Source organism: Acanthochromis polyacanthus, chromosome 1 (genome assembly GCF_021347895.1).
Source record: "Acanthochromis polyacanthus isolate Apoly-LR-REF ecotype Palm Island chromosome 1, KAUST_Apoly_ChrSc, whole genome shotgun sequence".
NCBI lineage: Eukaryota > Metazoa > Chordata > Actinopteri > Pomacentridae > Acanthochromis > Acanthochromis polyacanthus.
Window position 1 is genome coordinate 36959145 of NC_067113.1, and position 20759 is coordinate 36979903.

A 20759-nucleotide genomic window follows, 5' to 3' on the forward strand; every position below is an offset into this window, starting at 1 on the left:
GTCTTGCTTTTTGTCATTTTCTATCTCATTTTTGTCGCCTTATGTCTTGTTTGTCATTCTGTGTCTTGTTTTTGTTGCTTACCAGTTTTTTCAAAAAGTGATTTGGATTAAATTTCATGATTTTAACCCTTTAAGCGCCAAAATCGCAATATTGCAACACGCAACATTGCAACACGCAACATTGCTGAACATTAGCCATAGCTTCAAATATACTGCCTCGTGCAGTTACTACTTTACACCAGGAGATGGCGGACATCTGGAACTTCAATCTGAGCATCAGTTGTGGGCGTGTTTTCATTCAAAGTTTTGGAGTTTACAGAGTTTGAAAACCGAGGAGACGAGACTCGCCGTCGGAGCGTATCAGAGCGCAAGACGGCACATTTTAGAGCGAGAAAACTCACCGAGAGGTCTGCTCAACGCTGACAAAGTACTTTGTCAAGTAATGGCTACTCATATTCTGAAGAGGAATATTCACCCTCTGATGAAGAAGTTCAGTCGTCCACTGAGACAGAAAGTGCCGCTGCGTCTGTGCGTAACGGCAGGCGTGCCATGACAGTCCACGAGCAGCACATACTGGAGCCGATGCTTCGCTTCGGGGGGGCAGGAAGGGACGTGGTGGGTGTAGCTGGAGTGGTCAAAACACCGCTAATGGTGAGGGGGATAGCGGGGGTTGAAAAAAACGCGGAAATAGCAGCAGACGCGGGAGAAAATGCACTGATAATAACAATGGAGGCTGCAGTGACGTTCACGGCCCCGTCGTAAATGACGATGATGATGATGGCTGGGTTTGATTGACAGATGAGGAAGAGTTTCACAAGTGGATCAGACATTTTGATGAGTCTGTTGGGTATCATGGAGACAGGGATCTGACAAATTCTGAGCCAGGAAAAGCCATCTTGATCGATAAACATCAATAAAGTTCTGTAATCCATATGTCCGCCGCCTGGTGATGTCATAATATGCAAATTAGATGAGTGAATTTACTCCCATCATAAACTTTGGGTCATACTGATGATTTTTCTCATTTACAGTTTGCCTTTATCTCTAACCAATTTCAAGTTACGACCTTTAGAAAAATGACATCAAAACTGAATATTTTGTTGAAAAAACTCTGATGCCTCAAGGGTTAATCTTAGTTTTGGTTGATTTTTCTGATGGAATTCTGTCTGAAGCTTGAAAATCCAACATTTTTTCTCAGTTTTCCCATGTTTTTCTCTGATAAATTGAGGCATTTTGTTGATTTTTTTCTATTCACTGCAGGTTTTCGTCTACAGAAGCTCATCTGAACCAGCAGCTCTTTTCTCCGTTAAATCAGTTTTTTTAAAAATCAGTTTTTCATCTTTCCGTCTCCTTTGTCTCACCGTCCTTCTGCTTCCTTTCCTTTCATTCTTCCTCCGTCTCTCCGTCCATCTGTCGCTGTTTGACCAGATAAAAGACGACCAAACATGAAGGAAGGTGGAGGAAGAGAAGAGAAGAGAGAGGACGTCTGGAGTAATTGAATCCAGGAGACTACAGATGGAAGAAGAGAGCAGATTAGCATCGGAATCACAGTGGCACTGCTAATGGCTAACAGCTAATGGCTAACTGCTAACGGTTAACTGCTAATGGCTAACAGCTAATGGCTAACTGCTAACAGTTAACTGCTAATGGCTAACAGCTAATGGCTAACTGCTAACGGTTAACTGCTGATGGCAAACAGCTAACTGCTAATGGCTAACTGCTAATGCTAACAGCTAATGGCTAACAGCTAATGGCTAACTGCTAATGGCTAACAGCTAACTGCTTCCACAAACACTGACTGGTTCTACATGGAGGTCAGATGTTCCTCAGATCAGGAGTTCAGAGTTTCAGAGGAAGACGATCAGAAAGCAGATTTAGTCTCAGACTGATCCTGATCCTGGTTCTGATCCTGTGTCTGCTCCTGGTTCTGATCCTGGTTCTGATCCTGTGTCTGCTCTTGGTTCTGATCCTGTGTCTGCTCTTGGTTCTGATCCTGATCCGGATCCTGGTCCTGCTCCTGGTTCTGATCCTGGTTCTGATCCTGGTTCTGATCCTGGTTCTGATCCTGTGTCTGCTCTTGGTTCTGCTCCTGGTTCTGATCCTGGTTCTGCTCCTGTGTCTGCTCTTGGTTCTGCTCCTGGTTCTGATCCTGTCTGCTCTTGGTTCTGATCCTGGTTCTGATCCGGATCCGGATCCTGGTCCTGCTCCTGGTTCTGATCCTGGTTCTGATCCTGGTTCTGATCCTGGTTATGCTCCTGGTTCTGATCCTGGTTCTGATCCTGTGTCTGCTCTTGGTTCTGCTCCTGGTTCTGATCCTGGTTCTGCTCCTGTGTCTGCTCTTGGTTCTGCTCCTGGTTCTGCTCCTGGTTCTGATCCTGGTTCTGATCCTGTGTCTGCTCCTGGTTCCGATCCTGGTTCTGATCCTGTGTCTGCTCTTGGTTCTGCTCCTGGTTCTGATCCTGGTTCTGATCCTGGTTCTGCTCTTGGTTCTGCTCCTGTGTCTGCTCCTGGTTCTGATCCTGGTTCTGCTCCTGGTTCTGATCCTGGTTCTGCTCTTGGTTCTGATCCTGGTTCTGCTCTTGGTTCTGATCCTGGTCCTGATCCTGGTTCTGATCCTGGTTCTGCTCCTGGTTCTGCTCCTGGTCCTGCTCCTGGTTCTGATCCTGGTTCTGCTCCTGGTTCTGATCCTGGTTCTGCTCTTGGTTCTGCTCCTGGTCCTGCTCTTGGTTCTGATCCTGGTTCTGATCCTGGTCCTGCTCTTGGTTCTGCTCCTGGTTCTGCTCTTGGTTCTGATCCTGGTTCTGATCCTGGTCCTGCTCTTGGTTCTGATCCTGGTTCTGCTCCTGGTTCTGATCCTGGTTCTGCTCCTGGTTCTGATCCTGGTCCTGCTCTTGGTTCTGATCCTGGTTCTGCTCCTGGTTCTGATCCTGGTTCTGATCCTGGTTCTGCTCCTGGTTCTGATCCTGGTCCTGCTCTTGGTTCTGATCCTGGTTCTGCTCCTGGTTCTGATCCTGGTTCTGATCCTGGTTCTGCTCCTGGTTCTGATCCTGGTTCTGCTCCTGGTTCTGCTCCTGGTTCTGATCCTGGTTCTGATCCTGGTTCTGCTCTTGGTTCTGCTCTTGGTTCTGCTCCTGGTTCTGCTCCTGGTTCTGATCCTGGTTCTGCTCCTGGTCCTGCTCCTGGTCCTGCTCCTGGTTCTGCTCCTGGTCCTGATCCTGGTTCTGATCCTGGTTCTGCTCTTGGTTCTGCTCCTGGTTCTGCTCTTGGTTCTGCTCCTGGTTCTGCTCCTGGTTCTGCTCTTGGTTCTGCTCTTGGTTCTGATCCTGGTTCTGATCCTGGTTCTGATCCTGGTTCTGCTCCTGGTTCTGCTCCTGTGTCTGCTCTTGGTTCTGATCCTGGTTCTGATCCTGGTTCTGCTCTTGGTTCTGCTCTTGGTTCTGCTCCTGGTTCTGATCCTGGTCCTGATCCTGGTTCTGCTCCTGGTTCTGCTCTTGGTTCTGATCCTGGTTCTGCTCCTGGTTCTGCTCCTGGTTCTGATCCTGGTTCTGATCCTGGTTCTGCTCTTGGTTCTGCTCTTGGTTCTGATCCTGGTTCTGATCCTGGTTCTGATCCTGGTTCTGCTCCTGGTTCTGATCCTGGTTCTGCTCTTGGTTCTGCTCTTGGTTCTGATCCTGGTTCTGCTCCTGGTTCTGCTCCTGGTTCTGATCCTGGTTCTGATCCTGTGTCTGCTCCTGGTTCTGCTCTTGGTTCTGATCCTGGTTCTGCTCCTGGTTCTGATCCTGGTTCTGCTCTTGGTTCTGCTCTTGGTTCTGATCCTGGTTCTGCTCCTGGTTCTGCTCCTGGTTCTGCTCCTGGTTCTGATCCTGGTTCTGCTCCTGGTTCTGCTCCTGGTTCTGATCCTGGTTCTGATCCTGGTTCTGCTCTTGGTTCTGCTCCTGGTTCTGCTCCTGGTTCTGATCCTGGTTCTGATCCTGGTTCTGCTCTTGGTTCTGCTCCTGGTTCTGCTCCTGGTTCTGATCCTGGTTCTGATCCTGGTTCTGCTCTTGGTTCTGATCCTGGTTCTGCTCCTGGTTCTGATCCTGGTTCTGCTCCTGGTTCTGCTCTTGGTTCTGATCCTGGTTCTGATCCTGGTTCTGCTCTTGGTTCTGATCCTGGTTCTGCTCCTGGTTCTGCTCTTGGTTCTGATCCTGGTTCTGATCCTGGTTCTGCTCCTGGTTCTGCTCTTGGTTCTGATCCTGGTTCTGATCCTGGTTCTGATCCTGGTTCTGCTCCTGGTTCTGATCCTGGTTCTGCTCCTGGTTCTGCTCCTGGTTCTGATCCTGGTTCTGATCCTGGTTCTGCTCCTGGTTCTGATCCTGGTTCTGCTCCTGGTTCTGCTCTTGGTTCTGATCCTGGTTCTGCTCCTGGTTCTGATCCTGGTTCTGATCCTGGTTCTGCTCCTGGTTCTGATCCTGGTTCTGATCCTGGTTCTGCTCCTGGTTCTGCTCCTGGTTCTGCTCTTGGTTCTGATCCTGGTTCTGATCCTGGTTCTGATTCTGGTCCTGATCCTGGTTCTGATCCTGGTTCTGCTGAATGTTCAGAAAGCTCAGATCCATTCAGAGTTTTACTGAGGAACAGAAACAGATTCTATTGATCTTTATGTATTTTATTGTTCAAAGGACTGCAGATGGAAATCAGCTAAATCTTCTTTTTAGTGTTACTGCACATTGTCCTTTTAAAAAAAACTAATCAGCTGATAACGTTTGATTTTTGTAGAATGAAGTGATTTTTACAAACTTTAATTCACTTCATTTTCTGGACTTCATGTCTCAGATGTTTAGTTCAAGGACCGTCAGAAATCTGAAGATTTTCTGGTTTTTACACTTTCTGTTGTAAACTTGTAGCTTTAAAACATTTTCTGTTTTCTTCAGTTAAAATCTCTTTTCTTTCTCACAGTTTCCTTTATTTTATGTCATTAATGCCGTTTCTTTTTTCTCAGCTCATTTTATTTTTTAATTGCTGTATTTCATTTTCTTTCATTTTTAAACTCTAGAACTGATCCAGAGACGTGTTTCCTCCTTTTTATTAAACCTCATTTACTGATTTACAGCATTAACATTTGGTTTGACGTAACAGTAATATCTGGGATATTTTAATCTAAGTGGACTTAACTCGTCCTCCTAAACTAAACAAACCTTTCAGACATTAAATCTGATCATTAAAACATGTCAGTCTGTAGAGGAAAGCTTCGTCCCTGAACTCCGACAGTTTTTTGGTTGGACTCATTAATTAGAAGTTGTAGAAACTTTACAAACTGTTGTGTTGATTATTTTAAGCGTATTAAACTTCATTTAGTGACTCTTAAAGATCCAACAGCCTGAATCTGGAGAATTACTGATGAAAGAAAGAACGACTGAAGAAAAGCCCACCAGCTGGTCTCGTTTTTGTGGTTTTGTGTCTCATTTGTGTCAGTTGGTCTTGTTTTTGTCATTTTGTGTCTTTTTCAATCATTTTTGGTTCATTTGTGTCTTTTTTAAAATCATTTTCTTGCCATTTTATGTCCCATTTGGGCCGTTATTCATTCATTAATAAGAAGTTGTGTAAACTTTACAAACTGTTGTGTTGATTTTTTGAAGCGTATTAAACTTAATTTAAAGATTCTCTGCAGGTTTTCCTTCCTCTTTTCAAACTTTAACATCATGTTCAGGACAAACACACACTTCATCATGTCACACACACACACACACTCGTCCGTGTTATCGGCTGTGTTTGCCGTCCGGCGGCGTCCCGTCCTCGTTATCTGAGCGGCTCCATTCTAAACACTGGGTCCTCGTTAAGGAGCCTAATTAGAAAAGTCTGCTAATAAAGGCCTGTGATTGGCTATTGTGTCCTCTGAAGATTCCATTAGAGCACTTTAATAAAACTGAACCAAACCCACGAATAATCCGGAGCCTCTGAGAACTCCTTTGTTGGCCTCGAGTGGTTTTATTGGTTTCCTTTAAAAAAACACTCGTGACGCTGATTTAATTAATTTGAGCTCTTCGGCTGAATCCTTTGTGACTAATTCAGCCACGGAGCGGCGTTTAGAGGAAATCAGTCAGAAACAGCTGAAGGTGGCTCTGCTCGCCTTGTTTTCACCAATGCAGCTTTAATGAGCTTCATTATTCCACAACAATGAGCGTCTAACGGGGATTAATGCAACGAAAAGTCGATGCTTTCACTCACAACTCTGGTCAGAGTGTTCATAAGAGCAGCAGAAACGCGTCACGGTCGTATGAAGAGAGTTTTTAACGTGTTACTGAGCGTCACGTTTCACCGTGGATCTGCACAAACAGCTCCGCTTTAGAACCTACACATGATCCAACCGTCATGATTACAACACTGTTTAACAAAGTGTAAAAACAGGAAAAAATGAAAGTTTTTTTGCTTTCTGACAGTCTTTGAATGCCTCATTTATCTGAAGACACGCTATCTTTTAAAAAAATCACCAAAAATCCACCATTTATCAGACAGAAATTGTAAAAACTGAAAAAAAACCAACAACTTTTTAGCTTTCTGATGGTCTTTGAACGCCTCATGTCTGACTTCCGGCTCCATCATGAAAATAATCAAATGCAGGCTTAAAATATATTTCACCAAAACCACTTTGTTATATTTGCTGGTGGGTTGGAAAAGAATGTTATCTCATATAAAAAATAAATAAATCGATAATAATCACAAAAATTATTGAAGGCAGAAAGTGTAAAAACTGAAAAAAACAACTTTTTAGCTTTCTGATGGTCCTTGAACGTCTCATGCGTGACTTACATGATAAAAAATTGAAAATTCTAAGTTTAAAATCTCACATTTTATCACTTTATTCTACCACCTGGTGGGTTTGAAAAAAAAGTTATCTGTTTTTGAAAAAAAAAATCATGACTTTAGCCTTAGTTGCTTTGTCTCACAGTGACTTTATTTTGCATCTTTTTGTGGTTCTTTTGGATCACATTTTGGTTGCTGTGCGTTTTAAAGTCCTGAGGGTCAGAAATGATGGAAAAAGTCCATTAAAAAGTGACCCCCTGAATTAAAGCTTATTACTAAGCCGAGGAAAAGAAACTGACACCTAAAGAGGCTAACTGCTAAAAACGTACCAAAAACACCAGATTTTAAAGAAACAACAACAAAAACAGCTCTCCCAACTCATCCTGCTCATTATAACGTCTCCAAAATACCCCAAAATGACATTCTAGTTGAAGGATTCATCTTCTGACACGTATTTAGACATCAGCACTTCCTCAGAGTGCTGCAGGAGCACTGGGAGCAGAGCACTGCTGCACGAGGAGATCACTTTTGCATCTTTTATGGGATTTCTTTACACTTAATTTTGGTCATTTTGCATCATGTTTTGGTTATTTTATTCATTTCTGTGGTCATTTCATGTCATATTTTGAGTGTTTTTTTAACCTTTTATGTCACGTTTTGCTCGTTTCATGGCTTTTTTCAGTTATTTTTATTTAACTTCAGTTGCTTTGTGTCACAGATTGTTTTTTTTTTTTTTATCTTTCTGTGACTCCAGCTGATCTCTGAGTGTAAACATGAATCCAGATCTGATCTTTGCCTTCTGTCCAGGAGTCTAAATGACATTTCAAATACAAACACAAACACTTCAGCAGCGACACACACAACAACACACACACTGAGCGGTTCGTCCTTGGGCTGCAGCCGCCTCGATGACATTAAACGTAGGTGACTGTAAACTTGGGTAATTATGATAAATGTGAGCGATTATGAGGAATTATTCCCCTCCATTGTGCTAATAGCGTAATTAGCAACAATAATCAAGGACTTATGATGTTGGAATAAGGCGACGCCGTGGACAATTAGACCGCCAGGAGCTGATAATGGAGAACTTATGGTGTTTTCCTGGAGGGCAGAATCACTGCTACTTCCAGAAGGACTCGGAGATTGGGCTGTTTTTCCAACTAATTCTGCCCTCTGATGAGAGAAAATTGAAATAAATACTCAATTAAGCTCCAGCTCTGGTGTTTGATGGTGTGAATGTGAGAGGAGTGGAGACGGAAGCTCAAAGGCCAAACTAAAGTCAAAGTTTAACTCTGGAAAAGATCGTGCTGCTGGAAACACGAACATTCAGGACGTTCTGTTGGATTTTGTGTTTTTAGTGAAAAAATATGTTTTAAAGCTGACAAAGATTTAATAAACTTTATTTTCTTTTCATTCAGTTGGTTTTAGTGTGTTTCTGTTATTCTTATTCTTTCTTTCATTGTTTCTTATTTTATTTCACTTTATCTTATCTCACTTTATTTTACCATGTTATATTATTTATTATTTCAGTTTATTTGATGCTATTTCCCTTCATTTTATTTTACTTCACTTTATTGTCTTATTTCATTTTATTTAATCATATTTCACTTTATCTTTTTTCGTTTTATTTTATATTATTTCACTTTATCTTATTTCATTTTTATCTTGTTTCATTTTATTTTATGTTATTTCACTTTATTATATCTTATTTTACTTTATCTTCTTTCATGTTATTTTACCATATTTCACTTTATTTTATATTTCCCTTTATTTTACCTTTTTTCATTTTATTTTATTTCCCTTTATTCTATCTTATTTGTAGGGCTGGACCTGAACAGTCGAGCATTAATTTAGAGATCCGAACACTTGGAATACGAGCATCCAGGGCCGTTCTGTTGTATTTTCTGTGTTTTTCGTGAACCGCTCTGAAGCCTGAAGCATCCACACATCGTTAGAGCTGCAGAGAACAAAAATAACAAAAGTAATAAAGATAATAAGTAACAAAGACAGAAGGATGGCAGAAGTCCTGATGTCTGTCAGCGGTGTCATCACTGTGTGGTCATGCAGCAGCTTCTGTCCTCGTCGGCTTCAAACTCTCTTTGACTTCACAGCTTTCAACAGCAAACAGCTAAATGAAAAACACGGTGTGTTCAGGGACCCTCCGTCGTTCAGGAACTCTTGGGACACGTACATCTGAACGTAGATATCAGAAGGAGATGAATCCGAGTGTCAGACGTGTTCACTGACTGGAGTTTGACTGCTGCTTCATCAGAGGGTTTAACAGAGAACTAGAATCAGGATTATGGAGAAATAAATCATTGATCTGAACTTTAAATCAGTTTAAACTGATGGACGTCTGACAGGAAATAACTTCCTTTGGCTTCATCAAGTCATTAATTTGTACAATGAAAGCTGTTTTCTTTACCGGAATGAACCACAAAAAGATGAATAAGGGTAGAAATGACAGAAAATGTGCTAGAGGTGTTTTTTTATTTCTACTCAGCAGCAGTTTGCAGCAGGTAGAAAGAATTAGATCCTCCATGGTGAACTTCTCTCCCAGAAACAGGTAGAGTCTTCCCTACAGGGTTGGACTTGAGTTGTTGCCTCAAGAAAAGAAGTTTCTCAAGATCATGTTCACAAGTGATGGAAGAATGGAGCGTAAGATGGAAAGGCCCTACTTATTAGTCCATCTAACCTGAACAAACTTCCTGGTCATGGACTCTGCATGGAGACCCAGCGAATGATATTCAAGTGGTTAAAATGAGTTTCCTTCAAAGGGTGTCTGGGTTCAGTCTTAGAGATCGACTGAGGAGTTCAGACGTCCAAAGAGTTGCTGCTCCTTCAAATCAAAAGACGCTCGCTAACGACGCTTCCTCCTGGGTGTTTTCCTTTGGAGGATTTCTAGAAATACCGTCATCTTGTTTTTGTCACTTTGTATCTCATTTTTGTCCCTTTGCGTCTCGTTTTTGTCATCTTGCATATCGTTTTTTTGTCTTGCATTCTGATTTTGTCATCTTGCGTATCATTTTGGTTGCTTTGTGTCTCATTTTTGTCACTTTGCATCTCGTTTTTGTCGCTTTGTGTCTTGTTTTTGTCACTTTGGGTCTCATTTTTGTCGTCTCACCTTTGTGGCTTTGCATCTTGCTTTCGTCATCTTGCATCTCATTATTGTCGTCTTGCGTCTCGTTTTTTCTTCTTATGTCCTATTTTTGTTGCTGTGTCTCATTTTTTGTGGCTTTGCATCTCGCTTTTGTCACTTTGCGTCTCATTTCTGTCGCTTTGCATCTTGCTTTTGTCACTTTGCGTCTAGTTTTTGTTGTCTTGTGTATCGTTTTTGTTGTTTTGTGTCTCATTTTTGTCATCTTGCATCTTGTTTTTGTCGTCTTTTGTCTCGTTTTTGTCGTCTTGCGTCTCGTTTTTGTCATCTTCTATCTCGTTTTTGTCATTTTCCGTCTTGTTTTTGTCGTCTTGCATCTCATTTTTGTCGTCTTGCATCTCGTTTTTGTCATCCTACATCTCGTTCTTCACCCTGACAGATTGTTTGGTTGCAGATCTTGGTCCATCAGGAGTCAACAGCAGCAGACTTTCAAAGTCGTCCTTGCGACCCTCAGTTGATGATAAGTGACGGAGACACTGAAGGAAGAAGAGTCTGGTGGAGAGTTTCTGCCTCTGTCTGGATTCCACTCAGGAGTAATAATTTCAGCCACTCAGCCTCCAGCAGCTCTCAGCCCGTTTGACTGATATTAGTCAAATTGCGTCATGCGCTTTTAAAGATGACTCTCTTTAACTGCAAGAGGGTGCTGAAAGGAGCGTCGGCTTCAAAGGAAGCTTCTCCTCCAAGGTCATCGGCTGTTTTAACTCCAATTTCAATACTTTATGAGTGTGACTGTAATTAAAAGGATGGGGTCAGCTTTCTGATTTATTACAACAGAGCAGCGGCGAGGTGAAGACGTTAATAAGTTCTCTAAAACCAGCTAAACTTCACCAGCGAGGAGAAACTCTGGACTCCTCTAGACGAGTCTCTGATGTTCAACAAACTGGACGAAGTAAAGAGATGCTCATCTGATGAACCTTCTGTCAAATCAATTAAATTTAGGTCATTTTGGGTCACATTTGGTTGTTTTACATCTTTTTAAGTTCTGAGGCTCAGAAATGATGAAAAAGTCCATTAAAAAGTGATAAATCTGGACTGGTGCATATTTTCATGGTCATTTTGTGTCATGTTTTGACTGCTTTTACGTCTTTTTTATGTTCGTTTCCACTAAATGTTGGTGTTTTGTCATGTTTTGCTCGTTTCATGGCTTTTTGTGGGTATCTGCCTTCAGTCTTAGTTGCTTTGTGTCGGTTTGGGGTTTTTGCATCTATTTATTCACATTTTTTCTCATTTTTTGGATATTATGCATCTTTTTGTGATTCTTTACATTTAGGATATTCTGCATCACATTTTAGTTCTTTTATGTCTTTTAAAGATCTTTTATGTCACCACAATGCAACTCAAAGCGTTTTACATGGACAATAAATTTATTGTCGGATCCTGTGTCCATGCACTCTCCCCGCTCGTCCTGTTCACTATAACTTCTTCAAAATATCTAAAAATAAAATTGAAGTTAAAGGATTCATCTTCTGACACATATTTAAACATCAGCACCTCCTCTGAGTGTTGCAGGAGCAGAGCATCGCTGCACCGGGAGATTCAAATCAACTTAATTTCTGTTTTACAGACGTTTTCATCACACCTTGTATTTTTGTTCTCTGCTGGTGCTGTAAATATGTACATTATTTATCATTCCATAGAGAAAGAAGGTGAGAAAAGTCTGTTAAAAAAGTAAAAATTCTGAACTCATCGGTGCAGAAATGAAACCACAACGATTCAGATGTATTCAGAAATGATTTAGAACCAATGGAAATAAATTAAAGAGCAGTAATATTCAAATATATGTGAATCAGATGCTCTCAGATGTTGCTTTGTATGTTTTAACAGCAGCACAAACATCCATGAAGCAGATTTTTACCTAAACAGAGCGATTCTGCAGCATTAATCCAATAAAAAGCTAAATTACCGCTGTGGAAGAATAATTTAATTTAATTTAATAAAGAATAATGTCTCTTTCTTTTGTTTCAAATTCACATTAGTCTTTTCAGATTCTACGATCCAGTTCGGTAAACAGATCCTCAGATAAAGTTTCTGGGTCTAAACAAAGACGAATAACAGCATCGATCGATCGGAGGAGGAGGAAGGTAAGAAACAGAAGAGGATAAAGAGGAGGAGGAGATGTAAAGAAATGGAAAAGCTCAGTCGGACACGTTAGCGTTCGGCGCTCGGCCAGGAATCGACCAGAACCAAACTAATGATGAAGCTGGAAACACATTAGTCACCGTCTGGAGGAACCGAGGGCGAGATGGAGAAAAAAAAACCCTACTAGAACCTGCAGAGGAATAAAATACTAAAATACATTTAATTCAGTTAAATATGATAAAACATTCTACTGACAGTAGATTTAATTCATCTTCTAATGAAATAGATTCAACCAAAAAACATTTCAGTAGAATTATCTTCTTATTTTTAATTACTTAACAATCAATAAGTTATTTCCCTGATTACTCATAAAAACAAAGTTGCTCCAGCTGGCATTTAAATTACATTTAAAATATATTTTAGGTGTTGTGTACTTAATTACAGAAATAAAAACACAAATTTTTAAAGCTGACAAACATTTAATGAACTTTTTTCTCCTATTTAATTAGTTTTGGCTTGTTTCTGTTATTTCACTCTGTTTCACTTCCTATCACTTAATTTTATGCTATTCCATCCATCCATCCATCCATCCATCCATCCATCCATCCATCCATTATCCATCCATCCATCCATCATCCATCATCCATCCAGCCATCATCCATCCATCCATCCATCCATCCATCCATTATCCATCCATCCATCCATCCATCATCCATCATCCATCCAGCCATCATCCATCCATCCATCCATCCATCCATCCATCATCCATCCATCCATCATCCATCCATCCATCCATTCATCCATCCATTATCCATCCATCCATCATCCATCATCCATCCAGCCATCCATCCATCCATCCATTATCCATCCAGCCATCCATCATCCATCATCCATCCAGCCATCATCCATCCATCCATCCATCCATCATCCATCCATCCATCCATCCATCCATCCATCATCCATCCATCCATCCATCATCCATCCATCCATCCATCCATCCATCATCCATCCATCCATCATCCATCCATCCATCCATCCATCATCCATCCATCCATCCATCCATCCATTATCCATCCATCCATCCATCATCCATCATCCATCCATCCATCCATCCATTATCCATCCATCCATCCATCATCCATCATCCATCCAGCCATCATCCATCCATCCATCCATCCATCCATCCATCCATCCATCATCCATCCAGCCATCATCCATCCATCCATCCATCCATCCATCCATTATCCATCCATCCATCCATCATCCATCATCCATCCAGCCATCCATCCATCCATCCATCCATCCATTATCCATCCAGCCATCCATCATCCATCATCCATCCAGCCATCATCCATCCATCCATCCATCCATCCATCCATCCATCCATCCATCATCCATCCATCCATCCATCCATCCATCCATCCATCATCCATCCATCCATCCATCATCCATCCATCCATCCATCCATCCATCCATCCATCATCCATCCATCCATCATCCATCCATCCATCCATCATCCATCCATCCATCATCTATACACCACTTTATCCTCACTAGGGTCATGGGGGGTGCTGGAGTCTATCCCAGCTGACTCGGGTGAAGGCAGGGGACACCCTGGACAGGTCACCAGTCTGTCACAGGGCTACATATACAGACACACAATCACACTCACATTCACACCTACGGACAATTTAGAGTAACCAATTAACCTCAGCATGTTTTTGGACTGTGGGAGGAAGCCGGAGTACCCGGAGAAAACCCACGCATGCACAGGGAGAACATGCAAACTCCATGCAGAAAGATCCCAGGGATTTGAACCGGGGATCTTCTTGCTGCAAGGCGACAGTGCTAACCACTACGCCGCTGTGCAGCCCTTGAGTTTTATGCTATTTCACTTGATTATTTTATTTCACATTATTTCATCTTATTTCATTATTTTATTTGACTCTACTTTTATCATTCATTTTATTTTATCTTATTTCACTTTATATCATCTTATTTCACTTAATTCTATTTTATTTTACTATTTTTTTACTATTATTTATTTCACTCTATTGTCTTATTTTATTTTATTTGATCTTATTTCATTCTATTTTCTTTATGTCATTTTATCTTATTTCTCTTTATTATTTGGTTAACTTTACGATCTCATTTCACTTCATTTTATTTCATGTCCCTGAATTTTATGCTATATCACTTTATTTAATCTTATTTCACTTTATTTCATCTTATTTCACTTTATTATTCTGGATTAAAATACTTCTTGTGAGGCTGATAACTGAGTTTTTTATTAGTTTTTTTAGTTTTTTATTATTTGTCAGGTTTTCATTCTTCGTTTTCAGGAAAAACAACCAGCGTCTCGATGACTCAACTGGCAGAAATCCTTAATCTAAAAAACATTTCCAAACGTTTCCTCTACGTCATCTGAAGGTTCTCTGGACGCCTGAAACCATCAGGAGCTCCTCCTGGGAGACTCTCACACAAATTCATATCAGCTGATCGTCTCTCTGGAGGGAAATTAACGTTAAATAACAAATGAATCCTGATACTGCTGCTCCACTTATCACCAGGATCACTCATTCATAGACGGAGGATCACTCATTCATAGACGGAGGATCACTCATTCATAGACGGAGGATCACTCATTCATAGACAGAGGATCACTCATTTTGGTTGTTTGCCTCATATTTGTGGTCATTTTGTGTCTATTTTGGTTGTTTTATTCATTTTGTGGTCATTTTGTGTCTATTTTGGTTGTTTTATTCATTTTGTGGTCATTTTGTGTCTATTTTGGTTGTTTTTATGTCTTTTTATGCTTGTACTGAATGTCGGTGTTTCGTGTCACGTTTTGCTTCATGGACTTTTTTCATGGTTATTTGCATACATTCAATCGTCCCGTCTGTGTGCAGATGAACACCTTCCTCCCTCTCTGTGCTCAAATTAACTCCGGGAATCGCGTCTAAACCTTCCTGTGTTTCTATCTTTAGGGTAAATTAGCAGAAGAAAGCGGTGTTCTGCTGTTTTCTTTCCCTCCAGACAAATTGACATTGACGGTCCATCCGTCCGGCTGCTCAGAGGTTTGCAGAAAGTCAAAGAGAGAAAGGAAAAAAAGAACAAAAAGCTCAAATGTGGAACTCCAATTAATTTAAAGCCCTCCCTCCTCCCTCCATCGCCAATCAGCCCAGAATAAATCCGCAGCAGATCTAATTACCGAGCCGTCTCCGAAGACCCCGGCCGCCACGAAGCCAATCTTCAGCTCCTTGTTTGAACAGGCTGATGAACTGAGGGACTCGATGGATATCAAGTCATTTTGTTTAATTTATAAATGGATTTTCCCCTAATACTTAAATTATCATCAGCGTGAGAGAGAGGCGGGGAGGTGGAAAGTCCCGAACAGGAGGAACAAGACAAAGAATCCTCCGAGGAAAAGAGTCCGTTCACGAGGAGACGACACCAAAATATTCAAACGTACGGCTGAGAAACAAGCCATGACCAATAATACCCACGTCTATTTAACTCTCTGGACCAAAAACCACCAACAGAATCACCAAAAGGACACCATTTTTAAGAAAATGTGCAGAATTACTCCAGTACTGTCCAAAATCACCTAGAAAATGTCTAAAATGACTCAATCTGGTTCAAAATGAGTAAAACAAATGTCCAAAATGACTAAAAGTTGACCTAATGGAGATGGAGATATGAAGTCAGACAAATGAACCTTAAAATCATAACTTTTAATCAAAATCACTTCATGCTTCATGTCTCAATTAAATATTTGTAAAAAAAATACTGTTTAGACAAACCAAATTAGCCTAATTCTGCCTTGAAAAAAGTACAAAAATCTCAGTTTAAAATCACAATATTTCATAAAAATCAAATGATTCTTAAAGTCTCATTGAGATACACACGTGGACAAAATTGTTGGTACCCCTCAGTTAAAGAAGGAAAAACCCACAATTCTCACTGAAATCACTTGAAACTCACAAAAGTAACAATAAATAAAAATTTATTGAAAATTAAATAATCAAAATCAGCCATCACTTTTGAATTGTTGATTAACATAATTATTTAAAAAAACAAACTAATGAAATAGGGCTGGACAAAAATGATGGTACCCATAACTTAATATTTTGTTGCACAACCTTTTGAGGCAATCACTGCAATTAAACGATTTCTGTATTTGTCACTGAGCGTTCTGCAGCTGTCAACAGGTATTTTGGCCCACTCCTCATGAGCAAACAGCTCCAGTTGTCTCAGGTTTGATGGGTGTCTTCTCCAAATGGCATGTTTCAGCTCCTTCCACATATGTTCAATGGGATTCAGATCTGGGCTCATAGAAGGCCACTTTAGAATAGTCCAACGCTTTTCTCTCAGCCATTCTTGGGTGTTTTTGGCTGTGTGTTTTGGATGGTTGTCCTGTTGGAAGACCCATGACCTGCGACTGAGACCAAGCTTTCTGACACTAGGCAGCACATTTCTCTCCAGAATGCCTTGATAGTCTTCAGATTTCATCGTACCTTGCACACTTTCAAGACACCCTGTGCCAGATGCAGCAAAGCAGCCCCAAAACATTACTGAGCCTCCTCCATGTTTCACCGTAGGGACAGTGTTCTTTTCTTCGTATGCTTGGTTTTTGAGTCTATGAACATAGAGTTGATGTGCCTTACCAAAAAGCTCCAGTTTGGTCTCATCTGTCCAAAGGACATTCTCCCAGAAGCTTTGTGGCTTGTCAACATGCATTTTTGCAAATTCCAGTCTGGCTTTTTTATGAGTTTTTTTCAGCAGTGGTGTCCTCCTTGGTCGTCTCCCATGAAGTCCACTTTGGCTCAAACAACGACGAATGGTGCGATCTGACACTGATGTACCTTGGCCTTGGAGTTCACCTTTAATTTCTTTGGAGGTTGCTCTGGGCTCTTTGGATACAATTCCAACGATCCGTCTCTTCAATTTGTCATCAATTTTCCTCTTGCGGCCACGTCCAGGGAGGTTGGCTACTGTCCCGTGGGTCTTGAACTTCTGAATAATATGAGCCACTGTTGTCACAGGAACTTCAAGCTGTTTAGAGATGGTCTTATAGCCTTTACCTTTAAGATGTTTGTCTATCATTTTTTTTCGGATGTCCTGGGACAATTCTCTCCTTCGCTTTCTGTTGTCCATGTTCAGTGTGGTACACACCTTTTCACCAAACAGCAGGGTGACTACTTGTCTCCCTTTAAATAGGCAGACTGACTGATTATGAGTTTGGAAACACCTGTGATGTCAATTAAATGACACACCTGAGTTAATCATGTCACTCTGGTCAAATAGTTTTCAATCTTTTATAGAGGTACCATCATTTTTGTCCAGGCCTGTTTCATTAGTTTGTTTTTTTAAATAATTATGTTAATCAACAATTCAAAAGTAATGGCTGTTTTTGATTATTTAATTTTCAATAAATTTTTATTTATTGTTACTTTTGTGAGTTTCAAGTGATTTCAGTGAGAATTGTGGGTTTTTCCTTCTTTAACTGAGGGGTACCAACAATTTTGTCCACGTGTGTATTTGCCAAAAACAAACAATCTACACTGAACAGATCCTGTAAAAAAAAAAAACCTTTCCTGATTCCATTTGATTCTTCAGGACTGGACGTCACAAAACCTCCACAAAAAGATGCAAAACAACCAAAAACATCGAAACTAACCACAAAAAGATGAAAAACTACCACAGAAACATTCAACACATCCCCAGAATGATCAAATATGATGTGAAAAGTTAAGAAAACTACCACAAAAAGATGCAAAGTTACCCCTAGAAACATGTAAAAGTACCTCATAAACATGTAAAAGCACCATATAAAATGTTAAGTGATCAGAGAAAGATGCAGAACTACCACAAAAACACAACACAGCCACAGAAAGATGCAAAACTACAGCAAAAAGATGGCAGAGTAGCATGTAAGAGTGTAAAATGACCACAGAAACATGCAAAATCTCCAAATAAAGATGTAAAAGTATCAAATAAAGATGAAAAACAAACCTAGCAGATGTAAAATGACCGGAAAAAAGCAAAATGAGCACAAAAACGCAGAAGAGTTCCCCAAAAAGATGAAACACAACCCTCAGAAAGATGCAAAATGACTCAGATTAGTCTGTAAAATGACCCCAAGAAAGATCCAACACAGCCAAAAAAAGATGTTAAAGGAGTTTAGAACCCGAAAGACTCAAACAGACTGAAGTCTCCACATCTGATCAATGAGTCTTCAGGAGAAACTTCAACCAGAACTATCCAGAAGAACGTCAGCCTGTGGAGCAGGAAGCTGCACTAAATCTACGATCTTACAGATCAAACTAGAAGCTGAACTCGATTCCTTCCATCAGAACCTCCAGTCAAACATCTGCTCCCTCCATGGGTTCCTACCTGGTTCTGGCGTCTCCGAGTGTGACGACGATGAAGCCGATGAAGCTCCGTCTTCGTTCACAGCTCCCTGTGACAGACTCATCCCTCGGCCCGGAGGAAGCTTCATGCCCAGCTGCTCGGCCATCTCCACGTGGTCTCCAGGATGGACGTAGTCAAAGACGCTGCTGCCCGTCAGCTCCACCTGAGGACAACCAGAAGATTTGGGACGTTAGCGTCCGTCCAAACTGTCCTCATTCACCCAACATTTAGTGGAATCCAACAACATCTAGAGAGAGAACGCTGGAGGTCAGATAAAGAAAACATCTAAACACATCTGCATCCAACATGGACATTTATGGAATGTATTCACATTATTTTTTATTGCTCTTCTCACCACTACATTGCTACAAAGTCGCCTGAAATGGATCCAGACTCAAATGAAACCTGTTCAAAAATGATTAAAACTTGATTAACCCTCATGTTGTCCTCATTTACAGAAACCAAAAAATACAGTTTCCTTGTCTGAAAAAAATTTAAAAATTCAGCCAAAAAAACTCTCCAAATATCTGAAAATTTGCAACACCTTCAGGAAGAAACGTTCAATTATTCCTTAAAAGTTTCACTTAAGTTTTATTTTTTTTAAAAATTGGCTCCAAATTTGGCTAGACAATTCTTGTAAATATTTTTTTTAAATGAGTAAAAATATTCCCAAAAATTCTAAAAATATCTAAAGTGATTCCATATAAATCAGTAAAACATCAAATTTTTTTCAAGAACATTCACATAAAAATCAATCAAAATCCAGTGAAATTCACTGAATTTTTTTTGAATGCCCTGAAGAAACATTTTTAACATTTCTTTATTTCCATCAAAAAATATTCAAAGATTTCCCAAAAATGTTGAAAATGTGGACATCAGAAGTTTCACTGTGAAAATATATTTTTTTCACATTTTCAAACTTTAAAACGGATCATTTTGACCCGCAGGACGACACGAAGGTTACAACAAGCGACCAAAACCTGAAATTAAAATTGTGATATTTTAGCAAAATCATTTTATTCTGAAAGTTGCATTTAAAAATGTGTTTAAAATGAACCATCGAGACAAACTGGATTCTGTAAAAAAAAAAAAAAAATCTGTTTTTTGGATCAACAGTGAAACTAGGACTGACTGAACTGTGATCAACAACTAGTGGAGGAAAATTCAGAAACTTTTCAAACATCCGTGCAGCCGTTGAAGCTTAGCGACAGTTAGCATACAGATGTAAATGTGGATCTAAACTCTTCCTCCTCCTCCTCTTCTTCCTCTCTAACCCTCCATGGAGAATTTTCTTCTGGAATAAATAATCTGGTTCTTATTAAATAAACAGTTTAGTGGCTCCACCTTAAACACTCTCATTAGCAGCAGAGCAGGATTTGTCCTCGTTAATTAGGGATGAGACACACACACACGATAACACACACACACACACACACACACTATAACACACACACACATACAAACTAAAACACACGTCAAGGTTACAAAAACACTGAAACACAATTAGGAGCTGATTTTCTCTTTAAGGTTTGAGACGCATCAACAAGATGTTTGTTTCTGTGCTAATCTGTGTGTGTGTTATAATGTGTGTGTTGTAGCGTGTTGTAGAGTGTTTGTGGGGTCCGCTGGGACAAAGGGGATTACATGGGTGTAATCCCTTTAATAAGAAATCCCTTTAAGGTAATTTAGGCCCTCATAGAATCTCATCTGGAGCAGAAAGTGATGATTAAGAAACCAGGCTGATCACTCACGTGCACGCCCCCCGGTGCACACTCCCGGTGCACACTCCCAGTGCACACTCCCGGTGCACGCCCCCTGGTGCACCCCTAATGGCCCCGGTGCACCCTGGGAGTTGGCGTTCTTGTTTACACGTTCCGCCGCTAATTGGATCGGAGCCGTTGGACTTTAATAAATTAAAAGTAAAAAACGGTAAAAATAAACGCATATTTCTGTAAAATCATTCAATTTTTAGCTGATTTAAATTAAAAACAAAACTGTGTCGTCTTACGGTCACACATTAAAAAGCAATAATTTCTGTAAAAATACAGATTTTATTGAAGACATTATTTAGAGTTTTGGTTTTTTGCATGAAATTGTAAAAATGTAAATCAATCAATAAATAAAATCTCTGAATATTTATTATCTGTAATTTAACCAAATGAGGAAATCTGTTAATGAAAAAAAATATTTTTTGCATATAAATTGTAAAAAGGTAAAAAAGTAGAAAAATTAAAAGAAACAAATAAATGAAAAACAAAATCTGTGAGTATTTATTATCTGTAAATTAAAAAATCTATTTGCTATTTCTCCATATAAATTGTAAAATCTA

The 20759-nt window shown here is 40.2% G+C and overlaps 2 protein-coding genes across 3 annotated transcripts in view; one reads left to right on the plus strand and one right to left on the minus strand.

Moving 5' to 3' along the window:
* LOC110959949 (neuronal PAS domain-containing protein 3) overlaps positions 1 to 20759 on the plus strand; it is a 394699-nt gene that overhangs the window by 152101 nt on the left and 221839 nt on the right. The gene's annotated exons all lie outside the window — the stretch shown is intronic.
* The window catches only part of LOC110970602 (neuronal PAS domain-containing protein 3), a 247038-nt gene that overhangs the window by 57886 nt on the left and 168393 nt on the right, over positions 1 to 20759 (minus strand). For both annotated transcript variants that reach the window (XM_051947568.1, XM_051947573.1), the window contains exon 4: positions 18413 to 18593. In XM_051947568.1, the coding sequence (XP_051803528.1) occupies positions 18413 to 18593 (181 nt within the window). The remainder of the gene's footprint in view (positions 1 to 18412; positions 18594 to 20759) is intronic.